The sequence below is a fragment of the Eumetopias jubatus genome, unplaced genomic scaffold (genome assembly GCF_037043125.1).
Source record: "Eumetopias jubatus isolate StellerSeaLion01/CBP00866 unplaced genomic scaffold, mEumJub1_p1.0 scaffold_10, whole genome shotgun sequence".
Classification (NCBI taxonomy): domain Eukaryota; kingdom Metazoa; phylum Chordata; class Mammalia; order Carnivora; family Otariidae; genus Eumetopias; species Eumetopias jubatus.
In genome coordinates, this window is record NW_028274816.1 from 98,717,007 (window position 1) to 98,735,850 (window position 18,844).

The following is an 18,844-nucleotide window of genomic DNA, read 5'->3' on the forward strand; positions in this document are numbered from 1 at the left end:
AGAGCGCCCCGAGGAGCCTGGGCCAGCCGCAGCGCAGCAGGAGGCCCCGGCTCCGCCTGCAGAGCGCCCCGAGGAGCCTAGGCCCACCCCAGTGGAGCCGGAGGCCCCGGCTCCGCCTGCAGAGCTCCCCGAGGACCCTGGGCCCTGCGCAGCGCAGCCGGAGGCCCCGGCTCAGCCAGTGGAGCGCCCCGAGGAGGCTGGGCCCACCCCAGCCCAGTCAGAAACCCTGGCTCAGCCTGTAGAGCGCCCCGAGGCGGCTGGGCCCACCCCAGCCCTGCCGGAGGCCCCGGCACCGCGTGCAGAGCGCCCCGAGGAGGCTGGGCCCACCCCAGCGCAGCCAGAGGCCCCGGCTCAGCCAGCGGAGCGCCCCGAGGAGGCTGGGCCCACCGCAGCCCAGCTGGAGGCCCCGGCTCCGCCGGCAGAGCACCCCGAGGACCCTGGACCCGCCCCAGCGCAGCCGGAGGACCCGGCTCCGCCTGCAGGGCGCCCGGAGGAGGCTGGGCCCACCCCAGCCCAGCCAGAAACCCTGACTCAGACTGTAGAGCGTCCCGAGGCGGCTGGGTCCACCCCAGCCCTGCCGGAGGCCCCGACTCAGCCAGCGGACCGCCCCGAGGAGGCTGGGCCCACCCCAGCCCAGCCAGAAACCCTGGCTCAGACTGTAGAGCGCCCCGAGGCGGCTGGGCCCACCCCAGCCCTGCCGGAGGCCCCGGCTCTGCCTGCAGAGCGCCCCGAGGAGCCTGGGCCCGCCCCAGCGCAGCCGCAGGCCCCGGCTCCGCCAGCAGAGCGCCCCCAGGAGCCTGGACCCGCCCCAGCGCAGCCGGACGCCCCGGCTCCGCCTGCAGAGCGCCCCGAGGAGCCTGGGCCCGCTCCAGCGCAGCCGGACGCCCCGGCTCCGCCTGCAGAGCACCCCGAGGACCCTGGGCCCACCCCAGCGCAGGCGGAGGCCCCGGCTCAGCCAGCGGAGCGCCCCGAGGCGGCTGGGCCCGCCCCAGCCCTGCCGGAGGCCCCGGCACCGCGTGCAGAGCGCCCGGAGGAGGCTGGGCCCACCCCAGCGCAGCCGGAGGCCCCTGTTCCGCCTGCAGAGAGCCCCGAGGAGGCTTGGTCCGCCCCAGCGCAGCCAGAGGCCCCGGCACCGCCTGCAGAGCGCCCCGAGGAGGCTGGGCCCACCCCAGCCCAGCCGGAGGCCCCGACTCAGCCAGCGGAGCGCCCCGAGGAGGCTGGGCCCAGTGCAGCCCAGCCGGAGGCCCCGGTTCCGCCTGCAAAGCGCCCCGAGGAGGCTGGGCCCACCCTAGCGCAGCCAGAAACTTTGGCTCAGCCTGTAGAGCGCCCCGAGGCGGCTGGGCCCACCCCAGCCCTGCCGGAGGTCCCGGCTCCACCTGTAGAGCGCCCCGAGAAGCCTGGGCCCACCCCAGCGCAGCCGGAGGCCCCGGCTCCACCTGCAGAGCGCCCCCAGGAGGCTGGGCCCACGCCAGCACAGCCGGAGGCCCCGGCTCAGCCAGCGGAGCGCCTCGAGGAGGCTGTGCATTCCACGGCCCTGCAGTGGACTCTGTCTCTTCCAGAGGACCCCGAGGTGACACTTCCACATCCAGAGCAAGTTCAGGCTCAGCAACCACATTTGACTGAAGTCACAGCTCAATCTTTAGACCTGGAGCTTACCGTAACTCCAGAACCCACTACAGAGTTTGAACATTCTACAGCCCTGAAGAAAGCTACAGCTCCTCCAAAGGACCTCGAAGTGACATTTGCACACCTAGAGCAGGTTCAGACTCAGCATCCAACTTTGGCTGAAGTCACAGTTCAACCTTTGGACCTGCGGCTTACCATAACTCCAGAATTCACTAAGGAGACTGAACTTTCTCTACCTATGCGGGGGACCCCAAGTCAGCCTCCAGAGCCACCTAAGGAGGTTGTTGTAGCTCAGTCTCCAGTATATCAGGAGGAGATTGTTCAGACACCAGGTCAAGATCAAGCTCAGCATCCATCATCACCCAATGTAACAGTTCAACCTTTGGACCTGGAGCTTACTGTAAGTCCAGAACCCACTAAAGAAGTTGAACAGTTTACAACCCTGAAAAAGACTACATCTCCTCCAAAAGACCTTGAGGTGACACTTGCACTTTCAGAGCAGGTTCAGTCTCACCGTCCAACCTTAAATAAAGTCACAGTTAAACCTTTGGACCTGGAACTTACCATAACTCCAGAATCTGCTGCCGAGGTTGAACCTTCTCCAGCCATGCCTGAGATCCCAGATCAGCATCCAGAGCTGACTAAGGAACTTGTATCCCAACCTCACACATATCAAGAGGCAGCAGTTCCAACACCACATCAGGATCAAGCTCAGCATTGGTGGTCACCAAATGTGACAGTTCAACCTTTGGATCTGGAGCTTACCATAACTCCAGAATCTACTACAGAGGTTAAAGAGTCTACAACCCCGCAGCAGACTACAACTCCTCCAAAGGACCTTGAGGTGACATTTCCACAGTCAGAGCAGGTTCAGGTTCAGCATCCAACCTCAAATAAAGTCACGGTTAAACCTTTGGACCTGGGACTTACCATAACTCCAGAACCTACTACAGAGACTGAAACTTCTCCAACCATGCAAGAGACCCCAGCTCAGCCTCCAGAGCCACCTAAGGAGGTTGTAGTTCAATATCCATTTCATCAGGAGGTGACAGCTCCACCTCCAAGTAAGGATCAAGGTCAGCATCCAGCATCACCCAGCACCACATTGCATCCTGTGGACTTGGGGCTTACCGTTACTCCAAAACCGATTACAGAGGCTGCACGTTCTACAACCATGAAGAAGACTATAGCTCCTCCTCCAAAGGACCTTGAGGTGACACTTGCCCAGCCAGAACAGGTTCAGAGTCAACATCCAAACCTGACTGAAGTCACAGTTCTACCTATGGACCTGGAAATCACTGTAACTGCAGGATCCGATATGGAGGTTCAACCTTCTCCAACCTTGCAAGAGATCCCAGCTCAGCCTCCAGAGCCACCTAAGGAGGTTGTAGTTCAATATCCATTCCATCAGGAGGTGACAGCTCCAACTCCGAGTAAGGATCAAGGTCAGCATCCAGCGTCACCCAGCACCACAGTTCATCATGTGAACTTGGGGCTTACCATTACTCCAGAAGCTATTACAGAGCCTACACATTCTACAGCCACGAAGAAGACTATAGCTCCTCCTCCAAAGGACCTTGAGGTGACACTTGCCCATCCAGAACAGGTTCAGAGTCAACATCCAAACCTGACTAAAGTCACGGTTCCACCTATGGACCTGGAAATTACTGTACGTCCGCAACCGGAGTCATCTGAGACAGTTTTTCCCCCAACGACCCAGCGTTCAGTGCTGCATTTTGTAAAATATACCCCAGAAAAGTCATACGCAACTTTAACTGAGCAACCGGAAGAGAATGCTACCACGAACATCAACATATGTGAGCTCTGTATCTGCAAAGATGAGACGCTGTCGTGTACCGGTTTCAGCCCAAAGCAGAGGCTCCACAGAGTGCCTGTGCCAGAGCCCAGCACCTACAATGGCACCTTCACCATCTTGTAAGTATTGCCTTTCCTCATTTGTTCTCTGCCTCCTGCTTGCCATGGCAGCCTTTTCTTCGAGGTCTTCCTGGGCCTTCCTCATCTCCCCAGCCCATGTTGACTTTCTGTTTTTACCTTTTCTTTGTCAGCTGTCCCTTATCTTTGTTTTGCTTTTTGCTATTATTCCCCCTTCTCCAATCTTTTACTTGCAATTGTCCTTATTCCTTTTTCTTATCCAGTTTTTTTATCCCCATCATTTCATTCCTTAACCTCTACTCTCCCATATTTGCTCCATCCTCTTTATAGCAACATGTCCTTCTCTCCATCTCATTGGAGGTGATACAACAAAGTGGTTAAGAGTAGAGATTCTGGAACTAGACCACCTGGGTTTGAACCGAGGTCTGTCACTTAATAGCTTTTGATTCAATTTCCTTTTCCGTAAAATGCGAATTATGATAGTTACCATCTCGTGGGCTTATTGTGAGATTTAGATGAGTTAATACAGGTAAAGCACTTTATTGGTGCCTAGCATACATATGAGTGTTATCTCTTATTATTTGACTCCTCAGTCATGTTCAGAACTCATCTTTGTCCCCTGGCCTTCTATATATAGCACCTATTTTGTGCCCAGCCCAGGACTCAGTATTGTGGGATCCATGAGAGTATGACATTGTCTTTAGAACGTGAAATGATAGGTGGGAAGAAAGGAAACAGGCATAGAAAGGGAGGTGACCTATGATTAAGTACAGACCATAGGTGCTGTAATTCACCAGAATCTGTAATCGGTAGAGCGTGGAGGTGAGGGAGAACTGCAGGGATAAGCTAAATCTGTAATCAGTAGAGTGTGGAGGTGAGGGAGAGCTGCATGGATAAGCTAAAACTTTAGCTGAGACTTAAAGAGTGGCTATGATTTGTTAAATAGAGCAAAAATAGGGAGTATAGTCTAGGCAAAGTCTGCAAGACCGGCTGCAAGACCGATCAGGAATTAAGAATTAGGTTAGGACGCTGTGAAAGATAGGACTGTGAAAACCCTTGACTATCATCTAGAGGGGTTTGAAAGTTACACTCTGAGATACAGAGAGTCACTGAAAGTTTTCCCACAAGAGATACATATCATTAAAACAAGAGGATTGTTTTTTTTTAATTTTTTTATTATGTTAATCACCATATATTACATAATTTGTTTTGGTGTAGTGCTCCATGATTCATTGTTTGTTCATAACACCCAGTGCTCCATGCAGAATGTGCCCTCTTTAATACCCATCACCAGGCTACCCCATCCCCCTACCCTCCTCCCCTCTAGAAACCTCAGTTTGTTTTTCAGAGTCCATCGTCTCTCCTGGTTCGTCTCCCCCTCTGACTTACTCCCCTTCATTCTTCAAGAGGATTGTTTTTGATTCCCGATGTAGAGCGATCTAGAGAGGAAAGCTTGATCTAGGGAGACCAGATAGAATGCTCTAGCAAAAGCTGGGAGTAAAATGACAAGGGGCCGGATCAGAGTGGCTGTGATAGGAGTAGAAAGAAAATCCTGAGAGCACCGCAAAGGAAGAAGCAACAAGACTGAGTAACTGATGAGAGTAGCGGGTAGGGTGTGTCCAGAAAAGAGAAAAATGAAACATGACTCTCGAAGTTTTTGTCCTGGATGAGCAGTACAATGGCGGAAGAACAGGTGGAAACACAGCAGTTGGGAAGGAGAGCCAGCTTGAGGGAGCTAAGTTCAGCTTTAGGCATCTTTTCTCGGGGAACATAAAGCAACCAGAAGGTTTCTGGTTCCTGGAAATGGCCACTAGGCAGATGGGCAGATGGGTACCTGTTTTGCCTTCTTTTCTGACTCCCCTAGAAAAAAATGTGTCTATAAACTGAATAGGTAAGTTGTTGCTGAGGAAAGCTAAAGGTAAAAATACATAGAGTTAGTGGATGAAACGGAGTCTCCGGCATTTCATGGCTTCTTTTAAACACATGCAATTCGTGGATACACTCTCACTGGGGTTTTGTTTGTTTGTTTGTTTGTTTGTTTGTTTCTAAATGGCACAAGCATATAGGATAAAATGTAAAAATCCCACCCCACCCTCCCTACCACCTGTAAGATAACTCCTGTTACCATTTCAGTGTGAGTCCTTCCTTCCCATCGCTTTCCTTTGCCATTTTTCCCCTAATGAGGTAATACTTCTATTCCTTGCTCAGTGATTTGTTGCTTTTCCTTATGCAGTACGTCTAAGAAATCTCTCCATATTAGTTCCTCTAATTTCTAACTTCCTTTATGCGAACAGCTGAAGAGGTTTCAACAGAGGGCACTGAGCCAAAGCTTTGGTGTTGCCTGGCTTAGGGTTTCTTTACCTTTGTTTGCCTATAGTGATACGTTTTTGCCATGTTTCTGTCGAATTATTATTTTCTCACTGATTTACGAAGGAGCCATTTTGGACACATCAGTGATTTTGGAAAAAACACTTATAGTCAAAGTAATTAACTGGCAATATCTGTCCAAGATAGGAAGTTCAGGTTCTAGGGAGATGCCTTGTTTGCGCCAGCAGCCCCACATCATCTCTTCCTTAATTGCGCAAACTGGGATGCTGATAGCTGTGGAAATTAGAATGCTGGTATTTTCTGCATTTGAATATTCCCCACAAGGTTCCCAATGCTTCTTTTACTTACTCTGTTCATTCTTTTCCTACCTATTCAAGGATCTGAACTGTGTTTCTTTACAGAAATTTCGAAGGAAATTCTATTTCTTACATTGATGAAAATATATGGAAGGCATACCGTTGGGCTGAGAAACTGTGAGTATATTCTCTCCAAAGACAAATACAAAAGACTTAACTGCATTCTAAGATCCTTGTTGGTCCAGAATTTGGAAGTCAGTAGCTCTGAGGAAAGGTATTTCCCCCTCCATATCGCAATTCAACCTCTATCGATTGTAATTCAGTGTTTATTTTGAAAGTTAAATTTGGCAGGCTCTCTTTAAAATTAGAGTCAATCTAAACTTCTGTTCCATTACACAAGGAATACATGATTATATTCTCAATATATAAAAATGAAAGAATATAGCTATAGAGTGAACATCCTCCTTGTGTTCTGATCCCCCACCGCTGAGATAGCCACTACTCTGGATTTCATATATGTCCTTCCAGACCTTTTTCCATGCATTTGTCTACATACATATGAATAGACAACAAAATAGGTTTGTTGTGTCATTTTCTTTCTTTCTTTCTTTCTTTCTTTCTTTCTTTCTTTCTCTTTTTTTTACGTAAGTGGTAACATCCTACAACTCGATTCTTTTGCTTCATGGTAGGTCTTAGATTTCTTTTCTTCTAGTACATAGGGAGTTACCCCATTCATGTAAACTCCTGCGTAATATTCCGTAGTATGAATGTATTACAATTTAATAATTCCCCTATTGATGGATGTTTAGACTGTGTCCGGTTTTCTTGTCACACGCATTGCTGCAGTGAACCACCTCATCCATGCATCTCTGTGTACACGGGCAAGGATTTCTGTGGAATAGAGATCTAGAAATGGAATTGTTGGGATGAAGACTAGGTAGATGTCCAATTTTAATTGCCCTCAAAAAAGCTGTGCCGACTTACACTCCAACGCATAGACCATGACAGCATTCACATCCTCACACCCCTCCGCCACTGGATATTCTCCATTTCTTGGCTGATCTGATGGGTGAATAAAAGGGGTCTCATCTGAATTTGAAGCTTTCTGATTACTTGTAAATTTAAATATCTCTCTTTGTTTACTGAACATTTGTATTTCTTATCTGAATTTTTTGTCCTTTGCCAACTTTTTGTTATCTTTTTTTAATTGATTTGTAGAAAAAGTCAATGTAGACACAAATGATTTTGGAAAAAAACATTACACTCAAAGCAATTAACTGGCATTTTTCATGACAGCTTGTGTATCGTATCATTAGTTCAACTTGAGTAGATAAGTCATAAATGACTCCTGAATTAGTAATAAAAGACATAGTAGTCATAGTAATCTTTTTTTTTAATTGTTTTTATTATGTTAATCACCATATATTACATAATTTGTTTTGGTGTAGTGTTCCATGACTCATTGTTTGTTCATAACACCCAGTGCTCCATGCAGAATGTGCCCTCCTCAATACCCATCACCAGGCTAACCCATCCCCCCACCCTCCTCCCCTCCAGAAACCACAGTTTGTTTTTCAGAGTCCATCATCTCTCCTGGTTCGTCTCCCCCTCTGACTTACTCCCCTTCATTCTTCCTCTCCTGCTATCTTCTTCTTTTTCTTTTTTCTTAAAATATGTTGCGTTATTTGTTTCAGAAGTACAGATCTGTGATTCAACAGTCTTACACAATTCACAGCACTCACCGTAGCACATATCTTCCCCAATGTCCATCACCCAGCCACCCCATCCCTCCCACCCCCCACCACTCCAGCAACCCTCAGTTTGTTCCTGAGATTAAGAATTCCTCATATCAGTGAGGTCATATGATACATGTCTTTCTCCGATTGACTTATTTCACTCAGCATAACACCCTCCAGTTCCATCCACGTCGTTGCAAATGGCAAGATCTCATTCCTTTTGATGGCTGCATAATATTCCATTGTGTATATATACCACATCTTCTTTAGCCATTCATCTGTCGATGGACATCTTGGCTCTTTCCACAGTTTGGCTATTGTGGACATTGCTGCTATAAACATTGGGGTGCACGTACCCCTTCGGGTCCCTACATTTGTATCTTTGGGGTAAATACCCAGTAGTGCAATTGCTGGATCGAATGGTAGCTCTAATTTCAACTGTTTGAGGAACCTCCATACTGTTTTCCAGAGGGGTTGCACCAGCTTGCATTCCCACCAACAGTGTAGGAGGGTTCCCCTTTCTCCACATCCCCGCCAACATCTGTCGTTCCCTGACTTGTTAATTTTAGCCATTCTGACGGGTGTGAAGTGGTATCTCATTGAGGTTTTGATTTGGATTTCCCTGATGCCGAGCGATGTTGAGCCCTTTTTCATGTGCCTGTTGGCCATTTGGATGTCTTCTTTGGAAAAATGTCTGTTCATGTTTTCTGCCCATTTCTTGATTGGATTATTTGTTCTTTGGGTGTTGAGTTTGATAAGTTCTTTATAGGTTTTGGATACTAGCCCTTTATCTGATATGTCATTTGCAAATATTTTCTCCCATTCTGTCGGTTGTCTTTTGGTTTTGTGGACTGTTTCTTTTGCTGTGCAAAAGCTTTTTATCTTGATGAAATCCCAATAGTTCATTTTTGCCCTGGCTTCCTGTGCCTTTGGTGATGTTTCTAGGAAGAAGTTGCTGCGGCTGAGGTCGAAGAGGTTGCTACCTGTGTTCTCCTTTAGGATTTGGATGGACTCCTGTCTCACGTTTAGGTCTTTCAACCATTTGGAGTCTGTTTTTGTGTGTGGTGTAAGGAAATGGTCCAGTTTCATTCTTCTGCATGTGGCTGTCCAATTTTCCCAACACCATTTGTTGAAGAGACTTTCTTTTTTCCACTGGACATTCTTTCCTGCTTTGTCAAAGATAAGTTGACCATAGAGTTGAGGGTCCATTTCTGGGCTCTCGATTCTGTTCCATTGATCTATGTGTCTGTTTTTGTGCCAGTACCATACTGTCTTGATGATGACAGCTTTGTAATAGAGCTGGAAGTCCGGAATTATGATGCCGCCAGCTTTGCTTTTCTTTTTCAATATTCCTCTGGCTATTCGGGGTCTCTTCTGGTTCCATACAAATTTTAGGATCATTTGTTCCATTTCTTTGAAAAAAGTGGATGGTATTTTGATGGGGATTGCATTGAATGTGTAGATTGCTCTAGGTAGCACTGACATCTTCACAATGTTGGTTCTTCCAATCCATGAGCATGGAACGTTTTTCCATTTCTTTGTGTCTTCTTCAATTTCTTTCCTGAGTATTTTATAGTTTTCTGAGTACAGATCCTTTGCCTCTTTGGTTAAATTTATTCCTAGGTATCTTACGGTTTTGGGTGCAATTGTGAATGGGATTGACTCCTTGATTTGTCTTCTCTTCTGTCTTGTTGTTGGTGTATAGGAATGCCACTGATTTCTGTGCATTGATTTTATAGCCTGCTACTTTACTGAATTCCTGTATGAGTTCTAGCAGTTTTGGGGTGGAGTCTTTTGGGTTTTCCACATACAGTATCATATCATCTGCAAAGAGTGAGAGTTTGACTTCCTCTTTGCCGATTTGGATGCCTTTGATTTCTTTTTGTTGTCTGATTGCTGTGGCTAGGACTTCTAATACTATGTTGAATAGCAGTGGTGAGAGTGGACATCCCTGCCGCGTTCCTGACCTTAGGGGAAAAGCTCTCAGCTTTTCCCCATTGAGAATGATATTCGCTGTAGGTTTTTCGTAGATAGCTTTTATGATATTGAGGTATGTACCCTCTATCCCTATACTCTGAAGAGTTTTGATCAAGAAAGGATGCTGTACTTTGTCAAATGCTTTTTCTGCATCTATTGAGAGGATCATATGATTCTTGTTCTTTCTTTTGTTAATGTATTGTATCACGTTGATTGATTTGCGGATGTTGAACCAGCCTTGCAGCCCAGGGATAAATCGCGCTTGGTCGTGGTGAATAATCCTTTTAATGTACTGTTGGATCCTATTGGCTAGTATTTTGGTGAGAATTTTTGCATCCATGTTCATCAAGGATATTGGTCTGTAATTCTCCTTTTTGATGGGATCTTTGTCTGGTTTTGGGATCAAGGTAATGGTGGCCTCATAAAATGAATTTGGAAGTTTTCCTTCCATTTCTATTTTTTGGAACAGTTTCAGGAGAATAGGTATTAATTCTTCTTTAAATGTCTGATAGAATTCCCCTGGGAAGCCATCTGGCCCTGGGCTTTTGTTTGTTGGGAGATTTTTGATGACTGCTTCAATTTCCTTAGTGGTTATAGGTCTGTTCAGGTTTTCTATTTCTTCCTGGTTCAGTTTTGGTAGTTGATACATCTCTAGGAATGCACCCATTTCTTCCAGGTTATCTAATTTGCTGGCATAGAGTTGCTCATAATATGTTCTTATAATTGTTTGTATTTCTTTGGTGTTGGTTGTGATCTCTCCTCTTTCATTCATGATTTTGTGGATTTGGGTCATTTCTCTTTTCTTTTGGATCAGTCTGGCCAGGGGTTTATCAATCTTGTTAATTCTTTCAAAGAACCAGCTCCTAGTTTCGTTGATCTGTTCTACTGTTCTTTTGGTTTCTATTTCATTGATTTCTGCTCTGATCTTTATGATTTCTCTTCTCCTGCTGGGTTTAGGCTTTATTTGCTGTTCTTTCTCCAGCTCCTTTAGGTGTAGGGTTAGATTGTGTATTTGAGACCTTTCTTGTTTCTTGAGAAAGGCTTGTATTGCTATACACTTTCCTCTCAGGACTGCCTTTGCTGTATCCCAAAGATTTTGGACAGTTGTGTTTTCATTTTCATTGGTTTCCATGAATTTTTTTAATTCTTCTTTAATTTCCTGGTTGACCCATTCATTCTTCAGTAGGATGCTCTTTAGCCTCCATGTATTTGAGTTCTCTCCGACTTTCCTCTTGTGATTGAGTTCTAGTTTCAAAGCATTGTGGTCTGAAAATATGCAGGGAATGATCCCAATCTTTTGGTACCGTTTGAGACCTGATTTGTGACCTAGGATGTGATCAATTCTGGAGAATGTTCCATGGGCACTCGAGAAGAATGTGTATTCCGTTGCTTTGGGGTGGAATGTTCTGAATATGTGTGTGAAGTCCATTTGGTCCAGTGTGTCATTTAAAGTCTTTATTTCCTTGTTGATCTTTTGCTTAGAGGATCTGTCCATTTCAGTCAGGGGGGTGTTAAAGTCTCCCACTATTATTGGTGTTGTTGTCAATGTGTTTCTTTGCTTTTGTTATTAATTGCCTTATATAATTGGCCGCTCCCATGTTCGGGGCATAGATATTTACAACTGTTAGATCTTCTTGTTGGATAGACCCTTTAAGTAGGATATAGTGTCCTTCCTCATCTCTTATTACAGTCTTTGTTTTAAAATCCAGTTTGTCTGATATAAGGATTGCTACCCCAGCTTTCTTTTGGTGTCCATTAGCATGGTAAATGGTTTTCCACCCCCTCACTTTCAATCTGGGGGTGTCTTTGGGTCTAAAATGAGTCTCTTGCAGACAGCATATGGATGGGTCTTGTTTTTTAATCCAATCTGATAGCCTGCGTCTTTTGATTGGGGCATTGAGCCCATTTACATTCAGGGTAACTATTGAAAGGTATGAATTTAGTGCCATTGTATTGCCTGTAAGGTGACTGTTACTGAATGTTGTCTGTGTTCCTTTCTGATCTTTGCTGCTTTTAGGCTCTCTCTTTGCTTAGAGGACCCCTTTCAATATTTCTTGGAGGGCTGGTTTCATGTTTGCAAATTCCTTTAGTTTTTGTTTGTTCTGGAAGCTTTTTATCTCTCCTTCTATTTTCAATGACAGCCTAGCTGGATATAGTATTCTTGGCTGCATATTTTTCTCGTTTAGTGCTCTGAAGATATCTTGCCAGTCCTTTCTGGCCTGCCAGGTCTCTGTGGATAGGTCTCTTGCCAATCTAATATTTTTACCATTGTAGGTTACATATCTCTTCTGCTGAGCTGCTTTCAGGATTTTCTCTTTGTCTCTGAGACTCGTAAGTTTTACTATTAGATGTCGGGGTGTTGACCTATTTTGATTGATTTTGAGAGGGGTTCTCTGTGCCTCCTGGATTTTGATGCCTGTTTCCTTCCTCACATTAGGGAAGTTCTCTGCTATTATTTGCTCCAATATACCTTCTGCCCCTCTCTCTCTCTCTTCTTCTTCTGGGATCCCAATTATTCTAATGTTGTTTCATCTTATCGAATCACTTAAGTAGTCATAGTAATCTAAACATAGGAATTATGATCCCACTAAAGTAGATCCCCCACCCTTCGTCTGATATCTTATCGGTAAGGGAGAAATGCTAGAACCAAGCAAATTTTCTTTTATTTTATGAATTTCTTAGATAGTATTTATAATTTGTATTTCCCCATGATAGTGTCTGACTTGGAGATTTTATTTCCCATACTTGTAAGGAAACTGAAAGTAATTTGGCCCAAGAAATAAATAACATTACTTTTCTTTAGGGAGTGGAGGGCGATGGGTAGGCTGAGGGACAGGAGTAGCAGAAAAACTTTGAATTGTGTACTATATACCTTTTGAATTTTGAGCCATGTGAATACATATATATAAAACATATTTTTAGAAAATAAATAGAAATTTAAAAATTAATTTTTCAAAAGCATGTGTTTGGGAGTTTGTATACTAGAACATGAATCCAGTAAGATTTGCAGATTTCTAATTCAGCTTGAGGCAGAGGTTCCTAACTATGGATCACTGGTCCCCTGGGGCAGGATTTTTAACCTTTTTTTTCTATATATCTATGTGATGATCTGCAGAAGCCTGTGTTCTTGGGATAATGTTTTTAAATGTATAATAATTTAAAATATATAGTAAAAGGAAATTATATTGAAATACAGTTTTCAAAATATTTTTTAAAAAAAGGTTAGTGATATAGCAATAAACCTGCTTCTGTTAACACGTTAAATAACAAGATACAGTGGTAGGTACAATAACAATTAAAACTTCAAGGTAGTGATGAGAATAAATGATATTTTGAGATATCTACAACCAATATGTGATATATCATTTTATTATCCATCCAAGTTTGGCCCTCCTCCGAACTCAATCCATTCTCCTCACAGACCTGTGCCCTGAAGGGATGATTCCCAAATTGAAATCACGTGCACACCGTTGCACATATTCAAGAAGGTGCAGTTTTCTAGGGAAAAGGTCCATAGCTTTTATGAAATTCTCAGAAGGGTCTTGTCTCAAAAGATTGAGATTGAGTCACAAATTAAGGGGTGGGGCTGGAGAAAGACATTTATTATTATTATAAATTATTATAATTTATTATTATTATAAAGACATTATTATTTATTATTAAGTTGTACTTATCCTCATCAGTGATAATAAATGGATAATTTGTTTTAAATAAAGGTAGTATGTTTGCATATTGATACCTGTCACTTACTCATTCAACAAATATTTATGGAGCCTCTACTATGTGCTAGGAACTGTTTTTACATGCCTGGGATAGAGGCTCAAGAATAAAATTGACCAAATATCCCAGTTCTCGAGGGGTTTACAAATATATAATATAAAAACAAATATGTAAATATAATAAGTAGATATAATTTCAAGTACTGATAAGAAGCCAGAGCTCTGTTTTCTAATTATTCAACTACAATTTCTGCTGCTCATAGACTGAGTTTTTTATTAATGATAACACTTTTCATTCATATAATCTTGAGTTGATGTACTGTTTACACCTGTCTGAGGATATTAATTATGCTATTCTAAACTCCCCTTGGGCTTTCCCCGTTAACTTTGATTCATTGGCTTTGAGCTCTTATGTTTGTTTTTATTTTCTGTCCTTAGTGGAGTTGGCTTTCTCATACTGTTTGGTCATTGCTGAGTGCAATTTATCTTTGTAGTTGAGATTCTACCGCTTCTGTTTTCTGGCACTAGGGAAGAGGTGGAATGAGCTGCTGGGGCTTGTTTTTCTGTGGTGGATTCCCCTAAGAATTAAGGAAGAGGTGGGAGGTGACTTCTAGTGGCAAGTCAGAGAGGGCCTTCCTTCCCTGCCTTCAGGGTTCTGGGACCCTGCCCTTTCCTAACACCAACTGCTCCAGGCTGGAGGAAGACACCCTTTGTTGCCTGGTCCAAGGAGGAAGGGTGCGGGGTTGCCGGGCCACCGCTTGCCCTCCTGCACGACCCCAGCTAACCACCCTGTCGTCGCTCCAGGGCATTTCTTAGGAGGGGAGTGTTTGTGAAGCTACTCCCGTGGCTTTGAGCTAAGGCTGTGGATTTTTAAATTTATCTTTTCTATCATTCTTAGGGATTTTGGTGGAGGTTGGGAGGGTAGAGACTTGGCATATTTCCATCTGCCAACCTGAAATAGCACAACCTCTTAGGAAAATAATTTTGTACCCCTATTAAATCCTAGAGAAACTTAGGCACAAGTACAAGAATGTTCAAAGCAGGACTGTTTGTAATAACTAAAAACTAGAAAACTCTAGTATCCACCAACAGTAGAATGAATAAATAAAGTGTGGTATCATCATAAAATGGAATACTATTCATTTGAAATATAACGTAAGCCACACAAGTCATCTCAAATTTTCTGGTGGCCACTTAAAAATTAAAAGTAAAAAGAGATGACCTAAATGTTAATATATTTTGTTTAGCTCTTATCTCCAAAATATTATCATTTCAACGTGTAATCATTAGATACATTATTAATAAGATAGTCTACATTTAAACTGTCTCCAAAATATCCAAAATATTATCATTTCTACATGTACTCAGTATAAAAATTGTTAATGAGAGAGTTTAGGTTCTTTTTCCCATACTGCCTCTTTGAAATCTCAATTTGGTTACTAATTTTTTTATCAGAGATACTTGACTGTATTTAGATTTCATAAAATTTACAGTTGAAAAGCTAACCTCACATCCTTGCAAACATATTTAAACATTTTCTAATAACTGTTGAGTATCAGTTTTTTAATTTAAATTTTAAAATAATTGAAATTAACTAAATTAAAAATTCAGCTCCTCCGTCACACTAGCTACTCCCAAGTATTCGGTAGCCACATGTAGCAAGACATGCAATACTAGGCATTGAAATGAATCAACCTCAGCTACATGCAACAATATAATGAATTTATAAGATAACGTTGAATGAAAGAAGCATCATAGAAAATAATACATAAAATATGATTCCATTTATATAGAGTTCAAGAAGAGGCAAAACTAAATTATGTTGTTTACAGCTGCCATGTGTTAGGTAAAACTACATTTAAAAAGCGAGGAAATTGGGGGGGCCTGGGTGGCTCAGTTGGTTAAGCACCCAGCTCTTGACTTGGGCTCAGGTCATGATCTCAGGGTCGTGGGATGGGGCTCTACACTCTGTGGGGAGTCTGCTAGAGATTCTCTCTCTCTCCCTCTCCCTCTCCCCCTCCCTCTCTCTTTCAAATTAATAAATCTTGAAAAAAATAAAAAAACCCAAAAAGCAAGGAAATTATTATTAAAGTCAGGATAGTGGTTACTTCTGGGGAATCAGAGAGAGGGTTGTGATTGGAAGGGGCACACTGGGGGCTTCTAGGATGCAGGCAGGGCTTTTTGACATGAATAGTGTTACATGAGTATTTGCTTGATAATTACTAAACTGAACATTTATTAATGAACATTTTTTTAGTTCTCAAGAATATTTTTTAGTCGGGGAGAAAAAAAACCAATGGCTTTCTCTGCCACACTGCTATAGTTGTATATGGGGCTTCCGAATAGAATTTGGGAAGAGAGAGGAGGAAATGGCAGTTCTGCCAGGGTTGTTGGCACCGAGAGCTGGGTTCTAGCAGAGACTTTGTGATCCAGAGAGTAGGCTTTAAATATGCATTTTGGTGCAAAGAGTGGATAGGAGTATGTGTGTGGGGCGGGGGGGGGGGGGAGAGAGATGGAGAGAGATGGACACAAGGAGTACATGAAAAGAAGGATTTGAATGGAAACACAGCAGAGATCAGTACTCCTAAATTAAATAAGAATTAGTGTATTTAGGGGGCACCATTACCCAGGTTTCCTCTCCCATATGGAAGTTAGTCCTAGGTAGTAAATAGTTGTAGTTATTTTGCATTTTGATGCAAAAATAACCTTTTCATTTTTCAGAATTCTCAGGGAAAATTATTTGACCGAATTACATAAGGACTCATTTGAAGGCCTACTATCACTCCAGTATTTGTAAGTTAATTAATCATTTATTATGACTTTTTAGTTATCTATAAAACAAATATGGGGTTCAAATTAGATAATTGCGACAATTTCTTCTAACAATAAAATTCTACAGTTCTGTAAGTCTGTAGGGCCCCAGCCCATCTCTAGCATTAAATATCTTCTATGCATTTTCAGTTTTTTTAATTTTATATACCAGATATAGACAGAAAAAGACCCTACAGAGCAAAAGGGGTAATGAGGTCTGAGCAATTATGGACACCCATAGGAACCTTGTTTCCTAAGTGTTCATATACCATCTGCTTACATTTATATTTAGTTTATGGCTCATGGATCAAATCCCACCCATGGTCTGTCTTTATACAGCCTATGAGTGAAGAATGATTTTTACATTCTTAAAGGGCTATAAAAGAGAAAAGAAGAGAAAGAGAAGAATATGCAACAGAAATGGCATGTGGCCTGCAAAGCCCAAAATATTTACTATCTGGCTTTTACAGAAAAGGTTTCTAAAAGGTTTCTCATTTAATAAAATGAGAGGAATTAAAGGTAACCTCAAATTATCACCTACAGGACAAGAAAATATAGAACACTTAGATTAATTTGAATGCCATTAACCCAGAATTTTTTAATAATTTAAGCTAAAATAAATATTTAAATATTAAATATTTAACTAAGCAGGTAAATTATGTAAGCAGTATTATCAATTATCAATACATATTAAGCTACCAAGAGAACAGATTAAGGATTTCAGTGTGGGAATTCTTATACCAATATTAAAAATAGGTGTTTAAAATGATGGTTAAGGTGTGCCTGGCTGGCTCAGTTGGTAGAGCAAGTGACTCTGGATCTCGGGGTTGTAGGTTTGAAACCCACATTGGGTATAGAGATTACTTGAGAAAAATAAAATCTTTTAAAAAAATATAAAATAAGGGGCACCTGGGTGGCACAACTGGTTGAGCATCTGACTCTTGGTTTCAGCTCAGGTCATGATCTCAGGGTCCTGAAATGGAGCCCCGCATTGGGCTCTGTGCTCAGTGCGGGGTCTGCTTGGGATTCTCTCTCCCTCTCCCTCTGCCCCTCCTACTTGTGCTCTCTCGCTCGCTCGCTCGCTCTCTTTCTCTGAAATAAATAAATAAATAAACCTTTTGAAAAAAGAAATTATAATTGTATGTGGAGATAAAAACCTTGACCTCATAATCTAGAAATTGATGAGACCACAAAAGATCCTCTAATCAATTCTTCTGCTCTCAGGAGAGGTTACTTCCAAGATCTATCAAGATCTATAGTTGTGGATTTTATTTATGAAGATCTTGAAGGTGAGACTCTCTTAAGAGAGGTGAGGAGAGGGTAAGTAGAGTTAGGGGCTCTGGAAGGTTCAAGAAACAATTCCTGAGATTCAGAGTGTAGGCAAAAGCTACTTATTCAATACTGTCATCCTACTAATTAGATATCTAATAGATAATTGAGGCAATATTTTCCTTTTACTTTTCCTAGAGATTTATCCTGCAATAAAATACAATCTATTGAAAGACGTGCATTTGAACCGCTACCTTTTTTGCAGTTTATGTAAGTTACAAATATAATTTCATTATACTTGGAATTTTTGTTGAACTTAATTGTAAACCTCTTTGTTAGAATCATTTTGAAATATGATTGAAATTTTATTAGTAGAAAGCTACTAAAATTAATGTAGCAAATCTTTTTTGCCTGAGGCAAAGATTAGTGTGAGAATTGTATACAGATCAGACTGAATCATTCTAGAGCAGTGGTTCTCAACCGGGGTGATTTTGCACCCGGGTGACATTTGGCAGTGTCTGGAAACATTTATGGTCGTCAGACTGTAGATGAGCTACGGCATCTAGTGGGCAGAGGCCTGAGATGCTGCTAAACAACCCCCAGTGCACAGGACCGCCCCTCCTAACAAAGACGATCCAACCATAGATGTCACTAGTACCGTTGTTGTGAAACATTTTTCTAGAGAAATAAAGATTACTTAACACAAGTATTTATTGAACATTTACTGATTTGTATCTAATGCACCACAGGTATAAACATGAAAGTATAAATCTTTCATGCAAAATTTTTTTAAAAAGTATCTTCCATAGTGAGATTTCTTCAGTGTATGGAGAGAGTATTGAGGTTATGTTTCATCATATGTAAATTGGAATCACTGCCAAAGGATAAATGTTCTGAAAGAATATCTTTTGTTCTTCTTTTGCTTGTGTCTTTTTTTTTTTTTTTTTAGAAATCTTGGTTGCAATTTACTCACAGAACTGAGCTTTGGAACATTTCAGGCCTGGCATGGAATGCAGTTTTTACACAAGTTGTAAGTGAAATAGAAAATGAATACATGTAAAAAAAAAAAACTATGTGTAAAAACACCATACAGTTATTGGTTCAGTGGGTGTAATAAGCCTAGTATGAACTCTGAAAAGTATGTCTTAAAATCTATTCATTTCTTCAGATGAGGAAACTAAGGTACAAA

The 18,844-nt window shown here is 42.5% G+C and overlaps 1 protein-coding gene across 4 annotated transcripts in view; it reads left to right on the forward strand.

Annotated features, from left to right (window-relative positions):
• Nucleotides 1–1,778: 1,778 nt before the first annotated feature.
• The window catches only part of LOC114203860 (leucine-rich repeat-containing protein 37A2-like), a 51,955-nt gene continuing 34,889 nt past the window's right edge, over nt 1,779–18,844 (forward strand). For 3 of the 4 annotated variants that reach the window (XM_088028219.1, XM_088028220.1, XM_088028222.1), the window contains exons 1-5: nt 1,779–3,561; nt 6,249–6,320; nt 16,297–16,368; nt 17,854–17,925; nt 18,605–18,685. In XM_088028219.1, coding sequence (XP_087884345.1) covers nt 1,865–3,561; nt 6,249–6,320; nt 16,297–16,368; nt 17,854–17,925; nt 18,605–18,685 — 1,994 coding nt within the window. In that variant the 5' untranslated portion in view covers nt 1,779–1,864. The remainder of the gene's footprint in view (nt 3,562–6,248; nt 6,321–16,296; nt 16,369–17,853; nt 17,926–18,604; nt 18,686–18,844) is intronic. The other variant, XM_088028221.1, reaches the window with a different exon arrangement.